This window comes from Eleutherodactylus coqui, chromosome 12 (genome assembly GCF_035609145.1).
Source record: "Eleutherodactylus coqui strain aEleCoq1 chromosome 12, aEleCoq1.hap1, whole genome shotgun sequence".
Lineage (NCBI taxonomy): Eukaryota > Metazoa > Chordata > Amphibia > Anura > Eleutherodactylidae > Eleutherodactylus > Eleutherodactylus coqui.
Window position 1 is genome coordinate 49,839,318 of NC_089848.1, and position 24,898 is coordinate 49,864,215.

The 24,898-nt window shown below is 44.2% G+C and overlaps 1 protein-coding gene across 4 annotated transcripts in view; it reads left to right on the forward strand.

Annotated features, from left to right (window-relative positions):
- Positions 1–24,898, forward strand: part of NEK10 (NIMA related kinase 10) — a 202,440-nt gene that overhangs the window by 96,593 nt on the left and 80,949 nt on the right. For all 4 annotated transcript variants that reach the window (XM_066584730.1, XM_066584731.1, XM_066584733.1 and 1 more), the window contains exon 23: positions 7,309–7,384. In XM_066584730.1, the coding sequence (XP_066440827.1) occupies positions 7,309–7,384 (76 nt within the window). The remainder of the gene's footprint in view (positions 1–7,308; positions 7,385–24,898) is intronic.

The following is a 24,898-nucleotide window of genomic DNA, read 5'->3' on the forward strand; positions in this document are numbered from 1 at the left end:
GTGCATCTTGTGTGTGACTGTTTGTAACTACATTTCCCAGCAGCACACTGGTGTGGTCTGGGTTTGTAGCATCTCCCTTATCCTCTTCTTTTGTGCTGCTTATCTAGCTCTGCCTCCAAAAGCTTATGTGCTGGAGTGGCACAACTGGAGCAGCACACAGGAGGGATAATGGGAACATTATTATTTATACCGCTTTCATGTGTGTATATGGGTACCACAGTTTACCTATTAGCCATGCTGGCATGGCAACTTAAATACTCACCATCCAAAATGCTATGCTCCAGCATTTACTGGAGAAGAGCTTTTTCCTTGAAACATGTTTGTTCTGCTGGTTATACTCCTCATATAATAAAATCTTCTTATTTTACCATCATCACCATTTTTTAGAGTTGTTGCGCCTTGAGCTGTTTTTCTTTCACTTCCACTGTGTAGTTCTTGACCTGCCTTGTACAGCTCTATGTCTGGCTGGTAGCACCTTCTACCACTGGAGTAACTATAGGGGATGCAGGAGTTGCGGTTGCACCCGGGCCCAGGAGTTTTAGGGGGCTCATAAGGCCTCTTTTCCATATAGCGAGCCCAGTACTATGAATAAAGCATTACAGTTGGGGGCCCTGTTACAAGTTTTGCATTGGGGCCGAAGAGCTTCAAGTTATGCCTCTGAGTTAAGGGGCTAAGAGAAGTTGGGGGGGGGGGGGGAGATAGACTTTTGCTCCTGGGCCCATGAGCCTTTAGCTACGCCCCTGCCTACTACATACACTGGTGCCACTATTCATCAACGAACTTTCATATATCCACCCACAAAGTAGCTCCACCACTCTCCTTTCAACATTACACACGGAGTCCACTGACGGATTTCTGACAGACAACACCTCAAGGGCCTTCTGTAGCGACAGGAAGAAAACAGCATAGATGTCTCATTTGCAAGTACATGTGAGAGAAGCCCAGTGATGTTACTGGAGAAGGCCCCCATCCCCCCCCCCCCTTCCCCGTAGCCTATGGGCCCGGGTGCAGTTGTGAACCTTGCTATGCTGCTAACCTGCATCACTCAATCTGTGGTCCTGCATTACAATACTGTTGTAATGACCATGGGAGCTCACACTGTGTGACCTGTCAGGGTCTTCTTTATGTTTACACAGTGTAAGAGCTGTCTAAATCACTGGCTATGAGCTCCGGCAGCGAATACAATAGTACTGTCCTGCAAGGCTACAGATCAAGGGGTGGAGGCACCTAGTCTAACAGAGCTGTCATTGGGTTGAACTGAATGAGCCATCACTGAGATTTTATCCGCTCTGCGCATGCCTGTCCAGTGAAGAAGTAGGGTAATCCTTGCATGTGTGGGTTCCCCACCATACAGGCTCAGTGAGAGGAATAGCAGTGAAAGCTGGAGGGACTACACAAGCTCAACCAGTGACCGAAAAACTACAGGAGGTCATCTCCAGTGTCAACAGGAGGTAAATAGAGGCATGGGATGGTTATGCAAAGTGGATAAAAAGTTTTTTTTTAAAAAAGGTGTGTTTTGACATGTTCTACATTCTGAGCCACCAATGTAATCTTGGGAATACCACTTTAAGAAGTCACAAAATGTCTGGTGTTGAGGTTAATATGGTACATCTTAAACCTGTACACATACAGTACCTGTTACATATTCCGATTAGGTGGGAACCATATATCTTATAATATCTCTCTAACATATGCCCTGTTTAACCCTACAATACTACATCTTCCTGCCAAGAATATCCTCATACATATAAGAGCTCAGTACAATTGTCTTGTAATAGCAGAAATGAAATTAATAGCGCTCTGCTGTGCCAATTTGAAGATTTCATCGGGTGAATTTCCATCCAGGGTTAATGTGAAATGAAGTAACTGATGAACTTTGTATCTAAACTTCACAGCTGCGTGTAACGGATAGATATTTAGTTCTCCTGAAATTGAGTTACAATACTTTAGAAAACTGCAATACCCACATCCGTCTACTCCCATCGACCGCTTGGTAGAAAATACATTACTCACCAGGGCCGTATTGATTGTTCCCAGGTGTTCCTAGTTCTGCTAAGGAAAACATCAGCCGGAGCTTTTCAGAAGCTGATCTTATAGTGACAACACATTGTGCTGCGATCCCAGTTGTCCGTACGGGTAACATCCCGTAATACAAAACACAGGTGTCTGAAACGTGATGCATCAGTATTGCGGTGCACCATATTGGCAAGACGTGCATAACTATATATACGGAAGAAGAAGCCAGATTCCGAGGGATCTTTAGAATAGGCGGGTCCATCTTACCATATTTTGTGTATGAGTGGCTGTTCTTGTGCGATGACTCTTCACGGAAATGAACTCGACTACCTCTCTTTTGAAAATTGGCTACAAATCTTAGACTGCCTGTCCACGGCCAAGGTGGAATATCATTAGCGATATCCAGCCGCGGGGGAGAACTGACAGGTCTAATAGATAGACTCACCACGGAAAATTGTGGCAAATCGCAGCTCGCCACGATTTGAATCCCGCGAGCGGAGAATCGCTATGATTTTCCGCGCGAGGAGGTCAGGCTGCGCTTTCCATAGTAAGCCTATGGAAAGCGTTAACTGCGTTACCCGCGTCCGGATAATCACCGTGGATAGCGCAATGACAACTCGCCTGTGAACAGGCCGCCTTACTCAGTTTTCCGATCAGTGTTAGTCTCCTCTATAAACAGACTCTTATGTTATGCCTGATCGACGCATCTTAGAAGTCTTATATCCCAAGTAATAGAGACCATTCTCTTATTCTGCCACTACGTGGAGCTATTGTTCTATGCGTACAATAATGTACTTTTTTTTGTCCGCTTATCAAGAAAGCTCAATATGTTTTAGTATTACAATTATTCATATACCCAACTATCAATCTTTTAATTAGTTTGATGTGTTCTTGGATTAATTCAGTGCTGTTTTTATTTTTAGCTCTGCTATTCTTATACTTGGTAGAACTACATAAGATTATGCAACATCTTCTAACATACGCTATGAGAACATACTGAGCTAATAGGGGGAGCGCCTTCAAGGAAACCAATTATTTATAGTACAGATTGATTTGCAGTAAAAGCTGATTGGGTGTCCAAGGACGGGGTCACATGGGTGCATTTGCGCAATGGGTGTTGCATATTTGTGCGCACTTGTGCGTTTTACTGTTTTTGTGTGCAAAAATCGTGCACATTTGCGTCTGCCAAAAAACATGCAGTCTGTGCTCTTTCCCTGTGCAAATCCGCAGGATAATTGAGCGCGCTAATGAAATACGTGTGCAAAATCCGCTTATTTGGATGAACTCTTAGAAGTCAATGGGTTCTAATCACTGTGTATTGTGCGCGCAAAAACGTTCATACGACACAGGCCTAAGGATATGTTCAGACAGTAGAATGCAACACAGATTTTTCCACATTGGGTTCCACATTTTCCACGTGTGAATTTAGCTGTTGCAATGGGCAAATCCGTGCATGGAATCTTAGATGCAGATTCCGCATAGATACTGCACGGAGTCCACGTCAAGAAGTGGCACATCACTTTTTTTTTCTACACGCTGATTTGAAATCCGTGTGAGAAAAAAATTCACACTGCATAGATTGTAGCTTGGATTCTCACTGGAATTAATGGGATGCGGGTAGGATTTCGTAGCAAATTCCACTGCAAAAATTCGCTGTGTGAACATGGATTGAGGAGTCCCCACAATGTAAGCTGGTAAAGTTAGCCTGATTTGCCAATTCACCAATCTATAGATTACATTGGGAGAATTGATTTGTCTTTTAAATTGAACCAAGCAAAACTCAAAAATGGCGAACCAGTCCATGTAACGACTGTGGATGTGGAACCACTGTGTCAGCCTACCGGGTAGGTGATGATCCAGTCCAGCATAGTTGACAGCCGATCCCAGCGTGGGAGGTAAGATACCAGATGTATAAACCCCGTATGCAGATGGAAACTAGGGAAGGTATCTTGCCCTGAACTAATAACCAGGAGAGGGAAACCCCTGCCCATAAGCGGAGCAGTCGTCCCGATAAGGACGACCCCACGGTCTTCCTCTAGGCACTGACTGGCCCTGACAGGACAGAACAACTATAAAACAAATGACAGAACAATACCGGGACGTACAAGAGGAAAGGAGGTACAGACTGACAAGGATAAACAGAGAGGCAGACTCACGAGGATAACAGACAGCTGGATACATGAATGGAGGACACAGAACACAAGCAGAAAATAAGGCAGCAAGAAAACTGTTGGAGCAGCAGCTAAACATGGAGTTATGGACACGAGTCACAAAACAACACTACAGCACTGTCTGAAAGGCCCAGGGCAGCTATATAGGGAGGTGATTAGAAAAGATGCATCGGCTGAGCAGGAGGCCCAAAAGCAATTAACTCTAGGAGTGCTGGAAGAGAATAAATGTAAGTTCAGTGAACAGGGAGAGCAGGACAACACCCTCGCCTGCCAGACACAGAAGCAGAGGATTGTGTCTGACCAGTGCAACTAACAGTCCAGTTCATTCACAAGTAAATTTGGGAGACCTAAATGGATGAAAAGGTCACTTATCTGTGAAGGTGAAGATTGTTCTCTTTGACCTGGAAGCTCCTACTTTCATACATGCCCTAGACTACACATTTTCAGATGTCCATACTCTAAAATGACCATTTCAAGAGAAGATTACTGAAAATCAGAAGTCAGAACTTTTGGCCACTTGTAATTCTTTCTTTTAAAATATTTTCTAGCTCAAATTCCGATTCTTAGCTCTCAGGTCTTTTTAAATAAACGTAGCAGACTTTTGAGAATGTCTTGGCATCGTTTCATTTTGCTGAATTGCACATCTTTAGAAAGGCATTCATAAGGCATCATTCATGCAAGTGTATTGAAATAAGGTTGAAATACGATGAAAAATATTGACTCAGTGCAGATTGTTACACTTGTCAAATGCACAGAGAAAGGGCAACGAGGGCATCAAGTTCACGGAGGGGGGAGTTACGGCTCCTTAACCCTTTTTTACTTAAAGTATACTAAAATTAATGAATGCAAAATAATGAAATATTATAGTTTATGGATATAGCTCTATAGCAGATGCGAACAGCTGGCTTTTCAGCAGAGCCGTGGAAACTGAATCTTTTCATATAGTTATCTTTTCATCAATAATAGGTGGGCAGCTCTACCATGCTGCTGGAGCCCAAGATGGGAAGGACTACACCGCTGACAATAAGTGATGGAGAAATAAATACACCCATTTTTTGGGTGTTTTTGTTTTTCCCTTTAAGTACCTTCTGGTTGTTTTCAATTGTGTATTTCTACAGTTTCTTCAGCTCTTCAAATCTGTGTACTCCAGTACATTGGATCTTCTCATAATATGTCCGAAATAAGTTGGCCAGTCAATTATACTTCTAAGTGAATGAATGGGCCTCATATATAAATTACTGCAAACCAGAAACCAGCTTCTCCCCAGTCGCTCCCACACAGGGACTGGCTGGAAACCACAACAGATGCACAAAAAAGGGAGTAGGTCCAGCATAGGATAAAAACTCTTACTCTTTATTTAAAAATCCAGACAGACATGGAGGAACAGGGAGCACGTGCCGTTTACCATGCTTCAGGCAAGCATGTTGCCTTTAATGCTAGATAAATAACTGATTCACTTGTTTGTTTTCCTTGCCGTCCATGATATTCTGTCTTTTCCAACACTAAATCTGGCCAATCTGTCTATAGACATGAGATATATGTGGTTGAAACAACTAATTTGGAAATCAATCACATTCACCTATGTATTTCACTCGTAAACAGCTAACAACCGATCAAAGTTATGATCTGTTGTGTTGGGTTTTCTAAGGTGCTTTTACACAGGACGGCCGGTTGGGCAACAGATGCCTGACAACCCATCCCAGCTATAATCGTTCCTATGCTTTTGCTTAGAAACGATTGGATGAAACTAAAATATAAAGTAGAATGGAAATGGATTACAGGATAGACACATGATTTTCGTCAGTGTTGTTTTATAGAACTATTTCAGCCAAAAGTCTACCCACTTCTGATCTATTTGTTGTACATCTAAAAATACAGTAAAATAGTCCAAGCATAAATTATGTTCTAGCATTGGCTAGAGCCATACCTGAGTAATACATGTTTACATGGGCATAACTATAGGGAATGCAGAGGATGCGGTTGCACCTAGGCCCAGGAGCCTTAGGGGGCCCATAAGGCCTCCCTTCTCCATATAGGGAGCCCAGTACTATGAATAAAGCATTATAGTTGGGGGCCCTGTTACAGATTTTGTATGGGGGCCCAGAAGCTTCACGTTACACCTCTGCATGTCCCTGTGGGGACCATAAGTGATCTTTTCTTTTGTCCTTTTAAAAAGGGTTGTATGAGATTGATATACAAAGTATAACTACCTTCTTTTAGAAATAGGGCTGTTGCTATCCATTGGCTGTGTGTGTGACATTGAGCTGTAATACCAAACACAGTTCATTGATAAGAGTAGCACTGGAAGAAACCAGCGATATGTGGTAACAGACAGTTTCTATCTAAGTACTATATAGAGAGATGGTTATTTTAGGAACTTGAATCTGATCATGGGCCTCGGTTCACCCAGTGGAGGCCAAAAGAGAGTTGGGGTGATATGCATCAGCATGTTTTTTAACTGTATTGGAAAGGGCCACTTACTGCATATTTCTGTCCAGTAGACCACCCCAAAAATGTATTCCATATGGTATATATATATTTTTTTTTACACCCTGATCAATAGTCGACTTATGCTATTGGGTATACAGTGGTGTACATGAGAGGTATGCTTCTTCAATCTATAGACGCAATGTGATGTGTTCAGAGTCTAAGGCTGGGTTTTAGACCAAACTAATTATATTCTTGCTCACAGACAAATCCATATTTTGCTTTTAATTGCTAGTTTCTAAATAGAATATATGTATTCATGTTTCATCTCTCAGTGTATTATTTGTATAAAATGTTAGCGAAGTTATATTTGCTGTATGCCGATTAATTTGAAAACAACTAATTATAGCAAACTATCAAAACATATATAAGAGAACAGGCTGGTGCCGAAAGCTGCAGTTCTGATTGGGATTTCTTGTATCTTATTAATGTGGGAAATGCTTATTAAAATGCATGGCAACTGGTGCATTAGTAGGTGTAAAACATACACAGATGGCACTTTACTAAAACGTGCAAATGGAACAGACAAAACTCCACAGCTACTGGAATGTAAATTGATTGTTGTACTGTAAAAATAGACACTTAGCTTTATGGTCGGTACTTATTAATATTAACTAGATTTGTCATTTTGTAGCTGACTTTGGGCTTGCCAAACAGAAGCAAGAAAACAGCAAACTAACGTCTATTGTTGGAACTATTCTGTACTCCTGGTAAGAGCACATTTGTTCATCAGTGTTATTGTTACAGCAATAAACATTCAAAACGCTAATTCAATAACTGTGCATGAATGTCAACTAAAAATTGATTTAGCAGTCACTTTGGTGATAATGTTTCATATAAGCTAGTATTGGGGAGATATGCTTTCAGAAATATTATTTTAGCAACTGCTTTAAAGATGATCAGTCATGGCTCATTAATGAGGAATATCTCACATCGCGCGGAAGCTCCTATTACCAACTCACATATCAGCCTGAACAAGAAATTAAGACCTTGCCATCAGGTGTTTTTTGGAACTTTCACACGGGACAGAACAGGCTGCATGATGCACCGAAAGCCACGGTAAATTCCGCACCAAAATCAGCAGGCTACCTGCGGGTTGTGATGCAGAATTGAAAATGACTTAAAACTTGGCCCCAATTCTGCATCAAAATCCACAGTTATCACCCTCTGATAGCTGTTGGAGATGCGGCCACCAAGGGGAACCCTCCTCCAGATTTGGTGGAATTGCCCAAGGATAGTTCCATATTGGAAACAAATATTTTCCCAAATCAACTAAATCTCTTCAACCTCATTAAAATTGGAACCGGAGGAGGTAACACTGTGGCAACCATCTAAAAACTACACCAAGTAAAGACTCCCTACCAACAATCCTATTATCCGCAGCCAAGCTACTCGTTCCTCTAATGTGGCGGAACAAAGAACTCCCTTCCCTAACCCAATGGGAAAACAAAATACACCACATATACCTCTTTAAAAAACTCATAAGCTGGGAGAACGACACCACAAATACATTTCTAACTATTTGGTCACCATGGATTGATTTTAAAAAATAACCAGGTCACAATAATATCAATCTGGTACCCCACTTCCACTTAACTCAAACACATCCCCCTCATCCACTGAGGGTTTCACATACAGTTACGGAGGAAATACCTCATAAATAACCAACTAGCAGGTCTTTAGGCCAGAATCTATTAAGAACCAGCATAGATAACTCTCTACTAGAGATGAGCGAGCATCCAAATGCTCAAGTCCGCGTTATTCGAGTCAAGCGTTTCGTAAAATTCGAGAGCTCTACTCAAGTAAAGAACCCCATTGACTACAATGAGAGACTCGAGCATTTTTGTATGTGGGACGCCGGGTGCGGAGCTTTTTTTTTCTTCCTAGGTTCGTCTCTCTCTCTCTTTCTCCTGCCTGCCAGAAAAAAAAATTTGCCAATGACGCACGCTGCGTCGGGGAGGGGCCAAAACAGGCACATGACAGTGGGGAGGAGCCAAAAACTGGGGCGGGGTCGAACACGGCTTGATGCTCGTTTGAGTAACGAGCACCATCGAGTATGCTAATACTCGAACGAGCATCAAGCTCGGCAGAGTATGTTCGCTCAACTCTACTCTCCACCCCTCCCACCCTCACCTTTCCCCCCTTTTAGTGGTTTATAGGTTACTGTTTTTATGATTATTGACACCATCATTGTCTTATGATGCGCTTAAAAGACATAATCCTTAAAGATATAAAATATTTATGAGAACATTTATGGTCATTTAAACTGTGACAGATTGTACCTCTTGCGAGACCTGCGTGTCTCATTCATAAATGTACGTTTTTTCCTGTATGTTTAGACAATCTGTATAGCTATGCTTCTCAGACTCATATGTTTTATTAAGCATTACTTAATAAAAAAAGATTATATAAAAAAAAATCCACAGTTAGATCTGTGGATTTTCTCATAGAATTGCGCAGCTGTGGATTTAGCTGTGTCCTGTGGCATAATTCTATCCTGTGTGAAAGGTCCTTTTGGATATTTTGCACCTTCAGTTGCCTGAACAATTTTCACACTCTTGACATGTACAGATAAATTCTACATTACAAAATATAAAAATTATGCTAACACCCATACCCATATATTTTCTGAAAGTACAATCCTTGCACATTGTAAAAATGCCACTCAGCAATGTCATTTTTCATAAATAATGCTTAAATATTTACATTAGTTCCTAAAAGTGTGACCCAAGTAGAAAATTAGATACACAGTATCTCCCAAAAAGTAAAAAATCAGCATGCATAAAGGTAATAGAGATTATTTAGGCCTATGTCTACTTGCAAATATCGTTATAATATCATCAGAACTGGAACAACTAAAAATCTGGTTTTAAGCTGGAAGTTTTAAAAACTAACAACCTATAAAATACAAAAACTGAATATATATTTGAATACATTGTATTCTACACCATTAACTCCTTCCCCTACCTTAAATATTAAGTGCACCCTTAAATTTTATATATTACCTGCTCATTGCATATATGCATTGCATATTGTCTTGAGGGACTGTTGACAGTTATGTCTGCCTTCATGTAACTTTGTGACAAACAGAAATATGTGTGTATGTGTGTGTGTATATATATATATGTGTGTATATGTATATATAATATAATTTTTTTCTATTAACATACTTTTGCACCAAAAACTCACATCAACTTGCTATATCAATTTCAACTTACTGTATCTCAAATGTTATTGCTGATAGAGCATTGACTTTGGTCTTGTTTTAAATAAGACCACAATCAAAGCTCTGTCTCTAGTACAGCCTGAGATACAGGCTGCATATATACAGTCAGGAGTGAGAGCTGCATGTATATGCAACTTCCACTTCAAACAGCCATTTATCAGGCAGTACTGCAGATAGCTTCAGTCTAAGACCACTACCAAAGATCTATCTGCAATAGTGCCTGACAATTGGCTGTTTTAGGCAAGGGTGTGTCTCATACATTCTTGGCCATTAGTCCTCGTTCACACGGCGACAGGGCATCGGCGTGAGAAAATCGCAGCGATATTGCATCGCTGGTTCGTGCCATATTGCTGTCGTTTCTCGCAGTGATACTGCGACTTTAGTGTCGGCTTGTCGCATGCTACAAAACATCTCATGTGTGAAGTAATCCATAGGAAAGCATGGGCTTCACATACATGTGATTTGTAGCATTGTAGCAATGTGACAAAATCGTGCGACTTTGTCGCCCGTGTGAACGAGGCCTTAAAGTGCCACTCTGCAAGGAGATGCATCCTTGGCAGGAAAGGGTAAACTTGCACATATCAGTTTTATAAGGTGCCAATCCAGGGGGTTTAGCTAAAAGCGGCAGTTTAAAAGTCACTCTGCCTTGGTCAGGGTATTTAGATGAGTGATGGGGCAGGAAACTAAATCTTTTTCCTGTGTGAAGGAAAGTCCAGTTACAAGTCATTGGCTTATTACAGATGGGGCATTGAGGATATACACCTATGATCAGCTTATGATCACCGCTAGAACATTGTATGAACGTTCCTGATGTCATATCACTGAAAGGTATAAAAAGGTGCAGGTATAAACATTCAGCAAATATCATAGTTTACTACAAGACATAATGAGAAAACAATGTGATCTCACAGACATGGACTGTGGGATGATTATGGGTGCACATTGCACTGGTGGAGCATAACAAAAATACCTGCACTGGTTTAGCAATTAAAGTATTCAAAAGCTGTAAAATAAGACCAAAATGCTTTTAGTGGTAAACAGCTACTGGATGCTGGAGCTCAGCAGAGGGGTAATAGACTTCTGCAAGCAACTGTATGCCATATAATCAGAATCATTGACCATGTCAGATCTCAGACTCTGAATGTACAATGCTAGGCATTACAACATAGGGGTGTCCAAAAGGTGTTGCAAGAAAAGATTAAATAGATGCTCATGATAAGCAACCTGCTACGCTGATAATGACTTAAATTCTCAAGTCTTTTTGCCTAAATTGAAAATGTTGCTTAAAGGCTCATTTACACTGAAAGATGATCGCTCAAAAATCGCTCATACGACACTTTGAGTGACAGTTTTGAGCGATCATCTTTGTATAATTCTTAAGTAGTTAATTAGCTACTTAAGAGGTAAATGAAGGCGGAGCGGGACACTGCTGATAACTCTGAGAACAGCCAACTGCTTTGTATATGCAAATAGCTGCTTTGTTCTCAGAGCTTTCAGCGGGTATCCCGCTGAGAAGTCCAAGAGGGATACCAGCTGAAACAATGTTGTCAGTAGTATCCCACTGAGAACTCAGTGCACTGCGCTGATAAGGCTCATCGCTGATTTCTAGCTTGCTAAAAATCAGCGATGAACGAGCACTGCACGAAAAGTGCACAATGGCAGAGCATTTAGACACAGTGATTATCGCTCAAAAGATGGATTTTGAGCGAATTTTGAGTGATAATCATTGTGCCTAAATGGACCATAACCCCAGATCTATGTAAGGTGTAGTCATATTCTCCCAGCTTGACTGAAGTCTTTTCTCCAATGATTTTTGCTATTCAAAACCACTTGTTCAAAAATGGAAATACTCAAAAAAATAGAAAGTATTAAAGGTCACCTGGTACTGACCTTCAATAACAACTTTAGGATGCTGTGTTAGATTAGTAACATGAAAAATACATTATCGCCTTTAAAACCAGTGATGGGACATCACAGATTCAAGACATAAAATGAAAGAAGCAACATCTTTGTTTAAATAAATCTTTTAAAGTTCTGTATATTCAGTATAAAACCAATAGTGCGCCCGGACACTAGGTCAGTAAGGTCGGAGTTAATTCACCCGGTAGAGGATGGGAGAAATTCAGGTGGTGGCTAAAAACTCTCTCCCCTCTCAATGTCCAGGAACACCTTGTATGTAGAGAAACGTTGGGTCCACATCCAGGGTATGGATAACGAAGGTTCCAATTTATTGGTACAAAGAAGCAGTAAAAGATAGGTCTCTGGCATGAGACCTAAGGTACAAAGTACTGGAATGCATGAGACCTTATCAAGCACATACGTTTACCTTCCTCCCATCGTTTTCTATGATTTCTCCTGCATTATTTGTTAAAGGGCCAGTGCTCTCAGTGCAAATCCTTTTGCTGTTAATATAGTTGAAAAATAGTTTCGGGTTGTTTTTGCTCCCTTTGGCGATCAGTCTTTCTGCCTCCTACTTAGCAATTTTGATCTTTCCTTTACATATTTTGTTTTTTTCCCTGTATGATTTTAGAGCTTCTTCGCTGCCTTCTTGTTTTAGTAGTTTAAAGGCTTTCTTTTTTTGTTTATTGCCCCTCTTACAGTCTTGTTGAGCCACATTGGTTTCTTTCTACTTGTGGTTCTTTTTTTTCCTTTAAAGTGTATGAACTGCTCACATAAGGTAATTAGGATGTTTTTAAACTTTTCCCATTTATTGTCTGCACTGATATTTTTGAGGATGTTGTCCCAATTAATGTTACCGATAGTAGTTCTAAGCTGATCAAATTTTGCTTACTAAAGTTAGTTTTTTTTATCACTCCCTGATAAGGCTTCTTATTGAATGACAGCTGGAAATTAATTATATTGTGGTCACTATTTCCCAAGTGTCCCTCAACCTGCACCCCCATTATTCGGTCCGGTTAGTTAGTAATACTAAGTCCAGAGTGGCCATCCCTCTAGTTGGCTCCTGCACAAGTTGGGTAACGTAGTTATCTTTAATTGTTCTCAAGAACTTATCACCCTTGTGAGATTTGCAGGTTTTGTTTTCTTATATTATATCATCATGTCCCCTAAGTAGTTGCTGAACAGTATTTTGTGCTGTATAAATGATCCCAACGATGATGTTTAAGTGCACGCTTAAACCCTATATATTACCTGCTCATTGCAGTTGTCTTGAGGAACTGTTGACAATTATGTCCACCTTCATGTAACTTTTTTGTAAATTCTTTTTTTTTAATTAAAAATAAATAAAAGACACAATACAGTATTGTTCATCTTGCATGAACATTACTGTTGAATTAAACATAACATTTTTCATTAGGTAAAGATGGAAACAAGGGGAGGAGGTGGGACAGGGGAGGTGGGATGAGAGACACCTTCATGTAACTTTGTGACAAACAGAATTTTTTTTTAAGTATTAACATACTTACCTTCCTACTGCAGCCTTTTTGGGGTTTTTCGTTTTTCTATCCCTACTTTTAAAATAAATCATAACTTTTTTTATTTTTCCTGCAACACAGCTACTTGAGGGCTTGTTTTTGTAGGACATTTGTAGCTTTCAATGGTTCCATGTAACATACCTTATAATTTTTTGGAACATTTTTAAATATTTATAAGTGGGACACAATGGATCACTTTTCATTTAGTTTTTTTCTTCGAGATGGAGTGACAAAAAAAACATGGAATTCTAGCATTCTATTAAGCCCTGCCACAGCCACAGCTTAACAGGCAGAAATACATGGCAGTCCTGGGGGGTTTCACAAGGCCCCAGGTTGCCATGGTAACCAAACGGCTTCCCACAATCTTGTTGCATGCAAACTGTTTGGATTACAGAAGGAGCCACCTACCTTTGTCAAGCCTTTTAAATGCCATTACCAGAGCTGACAGCAGCAACCAAGGGGACAACTGTTGTTATCAGAGTTATCACCAATCCTGATCATAGTGATCAGGCATCAGCTGTGAAAGACAGCTGACATCTGCCATGTGTAGAGGGCTTAAATGAGTTGTGCCATAATACAAAGTTACCCTCAGTCCACAGGATAGAGGATAATTTTTATATTGGTGGAAGTGTGACCACTGACATGGTCTTTGTTATATCCCCTGTCTACAGATTGAGATATAATACCAGGAAACAATTTTTAGGTAATCAAAAAATTAGATTAACGGCAAACCAACAACTTCTCACTGTTCGTGCAGTTTCTGCACATGTTTAGGCCTTAGTCACACGGGCGTTTTTCCCCCGCGATTTGCGGATCGCATGACGGATGCGCATCCGCAAATCGCGTTGATCGGGGCCGAAAAATCGCCCGAAAAAACTGCTCCTAGCCGCGTTTCAATAGAAACGGGCCGGAGCAGTGCAGCACTGTCCAGCGCATTGAATTCAATGGAGCCGGCAATACAGCCGGCTCCATTGAAAGCAATGCGCTGCAGGCGATCTCACGATTAATTTTCGGGAAGGGCTTAAATATATAAGCCCTTCCCTGCAATTCATCCAGAAATGTGTAAAAATAAAAAAAAATATATATACTCACCTGGTCCCGGCAGACGGAGTTCAGCCGCGGCAGGCGGCAGTTCTCCTGAACTGCTCTCTGTAGTATTCAGCAGCCGGGGATTTAAAATCCCCGCCTGCTGAATGAGCTGCCTCTGATTGGTCACAGCCTGACCAATCAGAGGCAGCTCTCACTCACACCCATTCATGAATTCATTTTTTTGTTTTTACTAGAGATGAGCGAACGCGTTCGTCCGAGCTTGATATTCGTGCGAATATTAGGGTGTTCGGGATGTTCGTTATTCGTAGCGAACACCATGCGGTGTTCTGGTTACTTTCACTTACTTCCCTGAGACGTTTGCGCGCTTTTCTGGCCAATTGAAAGACAGGGAAGGCATTACAACTTCCCCCTGTGACGTTCAAGCCCTATACCACCCCCCTGCTGTGAGTGGCTGGGAAGATCAGGTGTCACCCGAACATAAAAGTCGGCCCCTCCCGCGGCTCGCCTCAGATGCCTGGTGAGTTAGATGAGGGACAGTGCTGTTTGTACCGGAGCTGCTGTAGGGAAAGAATTGGTAGTTAGTGTAGGCTTCAAGACCCCCCAAAGGTCCTTATTAGGGCCACTGATAGCTGTGTGTTGGCTGCTGTTAGCAGTGGCAAATTTTTTTTTCCTCAAAATCGGCAGTGCAGAGCATTGCACCCGGCATTAGGGACAGAAGTGCTGCATAGGCAGGGAGAGTGTTAGGAGTGAGTGTAGCCTTCGAGAACCTCAACGGTCCTTTCTAGGGCCATATTTAACCGTGTGCAGTACTGTCCAGGCTGCTGTTAGCTGTGCTGCATTTTTTTTTGCTTCTCAAAATCGCCTCTGCAGAGCATTGCACCCTCCATTGATACTGCAGGGAAAGAATTGTATAGGCAGGGCGACAACACAGTTGTTATTCATTGAATATACGCAGTGCTGCCTTTTGGTGCCAAAAAATGGAAAATAATTAAATTTGTCCTGCCTCTGTCCGTCCTAACGCCGGTGGACACGTGTGAGCTGCGTCTGCAACCTGTAAAAATCAGACGCACCCAGCTACGCTTTACTGCTGGCTTCGCCATTTGCTTTCCTTAATTGGGAAAAAAATACCTGCTCTGCCAGAGTTATAATAACTCTGCTACCCTCACGTTCTGTGACACATAAGCAGGGACACAGCACAGTTATTAAACTTCTCATGTTCATTGAATATACGCAGTGCTGCCTTTTGGTGGAAAAAAACTGAAAACAAATCTATTTGTCCAGCCTCTGTCCGTCCTAAGGGCTGTGGACACGTGTGAGCTGCGTGAACAACATTGCTAAATCAGACGCACCCAGCTACGCTTTACTGCTGGCTTCGCCATTTGCTTTCCTTAATTGGGAAAAAAATACCTGCTCTGCCAGAGTTATAATAACTCTGCTACCCTCACGTTCTGTGACACATAAGCAGGGACACAGCACAGTTATTAAACTTCTCATGTTCATTGAATATACGCAGTGCTGCCTTTTGGTGGAAAAAAACTGAAAACAAATCTATTTGTCCAGCCTCTGTCCGTCCTAAGGGCTGTGGACACGTGTGAGCTGCGTGAACAACATTGCTAAATCAGACGCACCCAGCTACGCTTTACTGCTGGCTTCGCCATTTGCTTTCCTTAATTGGGAAAAAAATACCTGCTCTGCCAGAGTTATAATAACTCTGCTACCCTCACGTTCTGTGACACATAAGCAGGGACACAGCACAGTTATTAAACTTCTCATGTTCATTGAATATACGCAGTGCTGCCTTTTGGTGGAAAAAAACTGAAAACAAATCTATTTGTCCAGCCTCTGTCCGTCCTAAGGGCTGTGGACACGTGTGAGCTGCGTGAACAACATTGCTAAATCAGACGCACCCAGCTACGCTTTACTGCTGGCTTCGCCATTTGCTTTCCTTAATTGGGAAAAAAATACCTGCTCTGCCAGAGTTATAATAACTCTGCTACCCTCACGTTCTGTGACACATTAGCAGGGACACAGCACAGTTATTAAACTTAGATTATTCATTCACTAGAGGCAGTGGGGCCTTTCGTTTTCCAAAAAGGGCAAAAATTATATTTGGCCTGCAGTCTTGCGCCAATTTATTTCCTGCCTGTGAAATCAAATCACTGGTAATACAGCATGCTGAGGGGTAGGGGTAGGCCTAGAGGACGTGGACGCGGCCGAGGACGCGGAGGGCCAAGTCAGGGTGTGGGCACAGGCCGAGCTCCTGATCCCGGTGTGTCGCAGCCGACTGCTGCGCGATTAGGAGAGAGGCACGTTTCTGGCGTCCCCACATTCATCGCCCAATTAATGGGTCCACGCGGGAGACGGTTATTAGAAAATGAGCAGTGTGAGCAGGTCCTGTCCTGGATGGCAGAAAGTGCTTCGAGCAACCTATCGTCAACACGCAGTTCTGCGCCGTCCACTGCTGCAAATCCGAATCCTCTGTCTGCTGCTCCTCCTTCCTCCCAGCCTCCTCACTCCACTACAATGACACCTGCTCAGGAGCGGGAAGACTCCCAGGAACTGTTCTCGGGCCCCTGCTCAGATTGGGCAGCAGCGGTTCCTCTCCCACCAGAGGAGTTTATAGTCACTGATGCCCAACCATTCGAAAGTTCCCGGGGTCCGGGGGATGAGGCTGGGGACTTCCGCCAACTGTCTCAAGAACTTTCTGTGGGTGAGGAGGACGATGACGATCAGACACAGTTGTCTTGCAGTGAGGTAGTAGTAAGGGCAGTAAGTCCGAGGGAGCAGCGCACAGAGGATTCGGAGGAAGAGCAGCAGGACGATGAGGTGACTGACCCCACCTGGTGTGCAACGCTTACTCAGGAGGACAGGTCTTCAGAGGGGGAGTCAAGGGCATCAGCAGGGCAGGTTGCAAGAGGCAGTGCGGTGGCCAGGGGTAGAGGCAGGGCCAGACCGAATAATCCACCAAGTGTTTCCCAAAGCGCCCCCTCGCGCCATGCCACCCTGCAGAGGCCGAGGTGCTCTAAGGTCTGGCAGTTTTTCACAGAGACGCCTGACGACCGACGAACAGTGGTGTGCAACCTTTGTTGCGCAAAGCTCAGCCGGGGAGCCAACACCAACAGCCTCACCACCACCACCATGCGCAGGCATATGATGGCCAAGCACCCCACAAGGTGGGACGAAGGCCGTTCAGCGCCTCCGGTTTGCACCCCTGCCTCTCCCCCTGTGCCCCAACCTGCCACTGAGATGCAACCCCCCTCTCAGGACACAGGCACTACCGCCTCATGGCCTGCACCCACACCCTCATCTCCGCTGTCCTCGGCCCCATCCAGCAGTGTAGTTCAGCGCACCGTCCAGCCGTCGCTTGCGCAAGTGTTCGAGCGCAAGCGCAAGTACGCCGCCACGCACCCGCACGCTCAAACGTTAACCGTCCGCATCGCAAAATTCATCAGCCTTGAGATGCTGCCATATAGGGTTGTGGAAACGGAGTCCTTCAAAAGTATCATGGAGGCGGCGGCCCCGCGCTACTCAGTTCCCAGTCGCCACTACTTTTCCCGATGTGCCGTCCCAGCCCTGCACGACCACGTCTCCCGCAACATTGTACGCGCCCTCACCAACGCGGTTACTGCCACGGTCCACTTAACTACGGACACGTGGACAAGCACAGGCGGGCAGGGCCACTACATCTCCCTGACGGCACATTGGGTGAATTTAGTGGAGGCTGGGACAGAGTCAGAGCCTGGGACCGCTCACGTCCTACCCACCCCCAGAATTGCGGGCCCCAGCTCGGTGCTGGTATCTGCGGAGGTGTATGCTTCCTCCACTAAAGCACCCTCCTCCTCCTCCTCCTCCTCTGTCTCGCAATCAAGATGTGTTAGCAGCAGCATGTCGCCAGCAGTCGGTGTCGCGCGGTGTGGCAGCACAGCGGTGGGCAAGCGTCAGCAGGCCGTGCTGAAACTACTCAGCTTAGGCGATAAGAGGCACACGGCCCACGAACTGCTGCAGGGTCTGACACAGCAGACCGACCGCTGGCTTGCGCCGCTGAGCCTCCAACCGGGCATGGTCGTGTGTGACAACGGCCGTAACCTGGTGGCGGCTCTGCAGCTCGGCAGCCTCACGCACGTGCCATGCCTGGCCCACGTCTTTAATTTGGTGGTTCAGCGCTTTCTGAAAAGCTACCCACGCTTGTCAGACCTGCTCGTAAAGGCGCGCCGGCTCTGCGCACATTTCCGCAAGTCCCACACGGACGCTGCCACCCTGCGCACCCTGCAACATCACTTTAAGCTGCCAGTGCACCGACTGCTGTGCGACGTGCCCACACGGTGGAACTCTACGCTCCACATGTTGGCCAGGCTCTATGAACAACGGAGAGCTATAGTCGAATACCAACTCCAACATGGGCGGCGCAGTGGGAGTCAGCCTCCTCAATTCCTTTCAGAAGAGTGGGCCTGGTTGGCAGACATCTGCCATGTCCTTGGTAATTTTGAGGAGTCTACCCAGGTGGTGAGCGGCGATGCTACAATCATTAGCGTCACCATTCCTCTGCTATGCATCTTGAGAAATTCCCTGCAAACCATAAAGGCAGCTGCTTTGCGCTCGGAAACGGGGGCGGGGGAAGACAGTATGCCGCTGGATAGTCAGGGCACCCTCCTGTCTATTTCTCAGCGCGTACAGGAGGAGGAGCATGAGGAGGATGAGGAGGAGGGGGAAGAGACAGCTTGGGCCGCTGCTGACGGTACACCGGCTGATTGCCTGTCATCCTTTCAGCGTGTATGGCCTGAGGAGGAGGAGGAGGAGGAGGAGGAGGAGGATCCTGAAAGTGATCTTCCTAGTGAGGACAGCCATGTGTTGCGTACTGGTACCCTGGCACACATGGCTGACTTCATGTTAGGATGCCTTTCTCGTGACCCTCGCGTTGCACGCATTCTGGCCACGACGGATTACTGGGTGTACACACTGCTCGATCCACGGTATAAGGAGAACCTGCCCACTCTGATTCCCGAAGAGGAAAGGGGTTCGAGAGTGTTGCTATACCACAGGACCCTTGCGGACAAGCTGATGGTAAAATTCCCAGCCGACAGCGCTAGTGGCAGAAGGCGCAGTACCGAGGGCAAGGTAGCAGGGGATGTGCGTAGATCGAGCAGCATGTACATCCCAGGCAGTGCAACAGTCTTTAAGGGCCTGGCCAGCTTTATGGCTCCCCACCAAGACTGTGTCACCGCTCCCCAGTCACGGCTGAGTCGGCAGGAGCACTGTAAAAGGATGGTGAGGGAGTACGTAGCGGATCGCACGACCATCCTTGGTGACGCCTCTGCCCCCTACAACTACTGGGTGTCGAAGCTGGACACGTGGCCTGAACTAGCGCTGTATGCCCTTGAGGTGCTTGCTTGTCCTGCGGCTAGCGTCTTGTCGGAAAGGGTGTTTAGTGCGGCTGGGGGAATCATCACAGATAAGCGTAGCCGCTTGTCAACCGACAGTGCCGACAGGCTAACACTCATCAAGATGAACAAAGGCTGGATTTCCCCAGACTTCTGTTCTCCACCAGCGGACAGCAGCGATACGTAAGCAATACGTAGGCTGCACCCGCGGATGGAAGCTACGTTCTCTCTCACCATCCAAAACGGGGACATTTCTGCTTCATCAATCTGTGTCTAATATTCCTCCTCCTCCTCCTGCTCCTCCTCCTGAAACCTCACGTAATCACGCTGAACGGGCAATTTTTCTTAGGGCCACAAGGCTCACTCAAATAATTTTTCTGAACAATTTTTATAAGTTTCAATGCGCTTAAAAGCGTTGGAACTTTAACTTGAACCAATTTTTCGTTACACTGGGCTGCCTCCAGGCCTAGTTACCACTTAAGCCACATTAACCAAAGCGATTAATGGGTTTCACCTGCCCTCTTGGCTGGCCATGGCCAATTTTTGGGATGTACATTAGTACTGTTGATACATCAATTTTTGTGGGCCGTCGCCTACAGTGTAATCAAATTAATTTTTAGCCCACCTGCATTACAGCTGACGTTACCTCAGCTGTGTTGGGCAATGCAATGGGATATTTTTGTGTACCGCCGGTGGGTTCCAGGGAGCCACCCATGCTGTAGGTGCACACGGAGTTTTTAATACATCTGTACACTTCTAAAGAACCCCAGTCTGACTGGGGCATGCAGTGTGGGCCGAAGCCCACCTGTATTACGCACGACATTACTACCTCAGCTGTGTTGGGCAATGCAATGGGATATTTCTATGTACCGCCGGTGGCTTCCTGGCACCCACCCAGGCAGTGGGTCCACAGGGAGTGTAACCTACATGTGTCCACTTGTAAAGAACCCCGGTCAGACTGGGGCATGCAGTGTGGGCCGAAGCCCACCTGTATTACGCACGACATTACTACCTCAGCTGTGTTGGGCAATGCAATGGGATATTTTTGTGTACCGCCGGTGGGTTCCAGGGAGCCACCCATGCTGTAGGTGCACACGGAGTTTTTAATACATCTGTACACTTCTAAAGAACCCCAGTCTGACTGGGGCATGCAGTGTGGGCCGAAGCCCACCTGTATTACGCACGACATTACTACCTCAGCTGTGTTGGGCAATGCAATGGGATATTTCTATGTACCGCCGGTGGCTTCCTGGCACCCACCCATGCTGTCGGTCCACAGGGACTTCACAATAGGGAGTTGTACCTGCCTGTGTCTATGAATTAAAAAGCCCGGTCTAACTGGGGCATGCAGACACCTTGACAGAATGAATAGTGTGTGGCACATAGGTTCCCCATTGCTATGCCTACGTGTGCAGCTCCTGATGGCGGTGGCACAGGATTCTATTTCTCATTGCTTCTGTACAGCATTGTGGGCTATCGCCCCGCCCCTTTTAAAGAGGGTCGCTGCCTAGCCGTGCCAACCCTCTGCAGTGTGTGCCTGCGGTTCCTCCTCATGGCAGACGCACTTCTAAATAGACATGAGTGTGGCGTGGCATGAGGGCAGCTGAAGGCTGCGCAGGGACACTTTGGTGTGCGCTGTGGGGGGGAGGGGGGGCGGTTGGTCAGCATGTAACCCAGGAGAAGTGGCAGCGGAGTGTCATCCAGGCAGTGATTGTGCTTTGTTGTAGCTAGTGTGGTGCTTAGCAAAGGTATGCCATGCTAATGAGGGCTTTTCAGAAGTAAAAGTTGTTGGGAGGGGGGGGCCCACTCTTGCCGGTATTGTGGCTTAATAGTGGGACCTGTGAACTTGAGATGCAGCCCAACATGTAGCCCCTCGCCTGCCCTATCCGTTTCTGTGTCATTCCCATCACTTTCTTGAATTGCCCAGATTTTCACACATGAAAACCTTAGCGAGCATCGGCGAAATACAAAAATGCTCTGGTCGCCCATTGACTTCAATGGGGTTCGTTGTTCGAAACGAACCCTCGAACATCGCGGGATGTTCGTTCCGAATAACGAACACCCGAACATTTTGGTGTTCGCTCATCTCTAGTTTTTACACATTTCTGGATGAATTGCAGGGAAGGGCTTATATTTTTAAGCCCTTCCCGAAAATTAATCCCGCGCTCGCTGGCAGCCCATTGCTCCATTGAATTCAATGGGCAAACATCGTTCTTCTCTACCACAGCTGTTACAGCTGTGGCAGAGGAGAATGATTTGTCTACTATATGTTCTCAATGGGGTCGGTGCTGCTGCCGCCGGCCCCATTGAGCGCATATAGAGAAGAGAACAGGAGTCGCAGATAGGTGCGATCTGCGATTTCTGTTCTATAATTTATCGGACGAGCGCATAAAAAGCGCTCATGTGTCCGATACCATTGCAAAGCAATGGTTTTATAAAATCGCCATGCGCATGCACAAATCGCGCGAAAAAACGCCCGTCTGACTGAGCCCTTACAATGGACAGTAATTCGTAAAATTTGCTCAACACAATTTTTTACATGAAAATCGCTCATTGTAAAAAAAAACTTAAAACAAATCAACTTTCTATCACATTTTTGATCATCCACTTCTGATGAACTATTCGAATACGTTCACTTTAAAGAAGAGTTTTGCAAGAATGTCTAATAAATTGTTCTCCATCTCTTCTGAGTAATTGTCTTTCAACTGGGCCTACTTTTTATTATTACTATTGTCCTGCTATTGAAAGAACAATTTTACCAAAATATTTGTTTATGTAAGTCTTTTGTAGCTAAATTCTCTTCAGATTATGTTCTGAAATATGCTGGCTATCGAGGTTTATCAGATATTTATTTTAGTACACAATAAAAAGAACATTTTGTGTTAAAAGACTGTAGAAAGCAGAGACGTTCGTGTATTCATACTTTTTCACATGCTATTGGAAAGGTATAGTTAAAAGTATAAATTAAAAGTAGAGAAGAAATCATTAAAGTTGTTGGATCGTGAAGACAAACCCTTTCCATGAGCCCTATTAAGGCATATGAATGTCACGAAGGGGAGGTCCCCTGCCCAGGACCTTCCTCTATTAGTAAGAGCAAAGACCTGGTAATAAAGAGTGGCTCTGACGTTGGCAGACCTGGCCTATCTATGGATGTCCTATTATTTAAAAGACTAGCTTGTAATACTATACCTTCTCTGCAGAATAAATATATGACCATTGCAGTTGATCATTTGACCGACTTCAATGCAAAAATGCCATTGATATGTAAATAACAGACAAAAAATAAGCTTTACTTTATACTTTACATCAAAACTCCAGATCCCAAATGTGTTCAGCGATCATGTCCTATGATACCTAAGTATAAGTCAGATGATTAAAAATGCCTTATGAAAGTTTTTAGAAAACCAGTGAAGTAAGAAGTTCTTTGGGCCAACTGTAACCAATATTGTGGCCAAGACCCCTCATTTTCTTTGCACTTATTAATTATAGTAAATATTTATTTCCATTTGGGGAAAACATTGCCTACCTATTTTAGTTCTTTAGTTTTTTTTTTTTTTTGCTCTTGGGTGTATTTGCTGCTCGTTTAGTGTACTGATTCCTATAGGTAACCAGTTGGTTAAGACTACAAGCAGTGTTCTCATAGTCAGGTCTTTTCTATCAGTGGAAGCTCCCTACAGGCCGTGTTGACGTGTAGCTGATTTGCTGCAGATTTTGGTGTAGGTCTGTGGCAGATCACCCTTTCAATTGAATTCAAATTCAATGGCTGAAATCTGCTGCAGATTTGCAGCAAATCAGCTACATGTGAATGCGCCCTTAGGCTCATCGGCATGCAGGCTATTCTCTATAGTGATCCTGCAGATGCAGCCTGAGGGCTCAATCACACGGGCGCATCGGCACCCGTACACCGGCGCCGATGTGCCCGTGTGACTGACAGTTAGAAGACGGCCGTACCTGAAGACAGACGTCTCTCTGCAGCACTGATGAAAGAACACATGACCGGCAATGGAGCCGGTCACATGTTCTTTCCTCCGGTGCTGCAGAGAGACGTCTGTCTTCAGGTACGGCCGTCTGCTACCTGCAGTAACAGGGGAGCCGATGCGCCCGTGTGACTGAGCCCTGAGAAGATATGCATCAGGATGCAGTGACTAAGAAGAAACATCTCAGCCGGGAGAAAGGGAGGACTGAACAGACAGTAGAAATGTGTAGTATATGCCACAATAGAATTTACTGTGTAGCACTGGGGTTGAATTTAGAATTTTTCCAAGGAGCTATTCTGAAAAGGTAGACTGACAGAACAACATGCACAAAATCATGATTGCAAAAAGTAACTTAATGGATCTTTACACCCCCCTACATACTATCCAGGGCTCCATTTTTCTGTAGGAAAAGGACATTATAGCTTTGGAAGAACGGAGCTTCTTCAATTTTAAATGGTTGTAGCTTTGGTTCAATCAGTGCTATTGACATGCTGTTGGGGTCATTTTAAAGCTAAGATTGTTGGATTACAGAACTGGAGCTATGGTAGTTTAAAGCAGTCAATCAGAGAGCATTTTTGCTCTCTGATTGTCACATATGGAGCTTTTTCCAGAAAAAGAATGAAATGATGAAGACTTGCTCATCTAAATACTCCTCCACACCATTTAACCCCGCAGATGCTGCAGTCGTTGCTGACCATTGTATTTATAGAAAAGAACTTAAAAAAATTAATTTCCTTACACAAGGCTTTAAAATGAAAAAAGCAAGAATTAAAAAATAAACTACACATAAATGATATCGCCACATTCATAACCTGTACCATAAAATATTACATTATTTATCCAGCACGATAAATTCCATTCGTCCCGCAAAAAGCAGACCTCATACATCTCTATCTGATTAAAAAATAAAACGAAAAATCCTGCAATGTGGCGCCATGGAAAAAGCATTATTATTATTTTTTTAAAGAAAGAAAAGTGTCTACATTGTGCAAAAGGGGTAAAATGTAATAAAACCTCTATAAATTTGATATTGTCATCAGCATACTAACTCATAGAATGAAGCAAACATAATATTTATACCACGCTGTGAACGCCATAAAAATAAATTTAAAAAAACATGCTAAAATTGCTTTTTTACATTGCCCTCAGCATTAAAAAA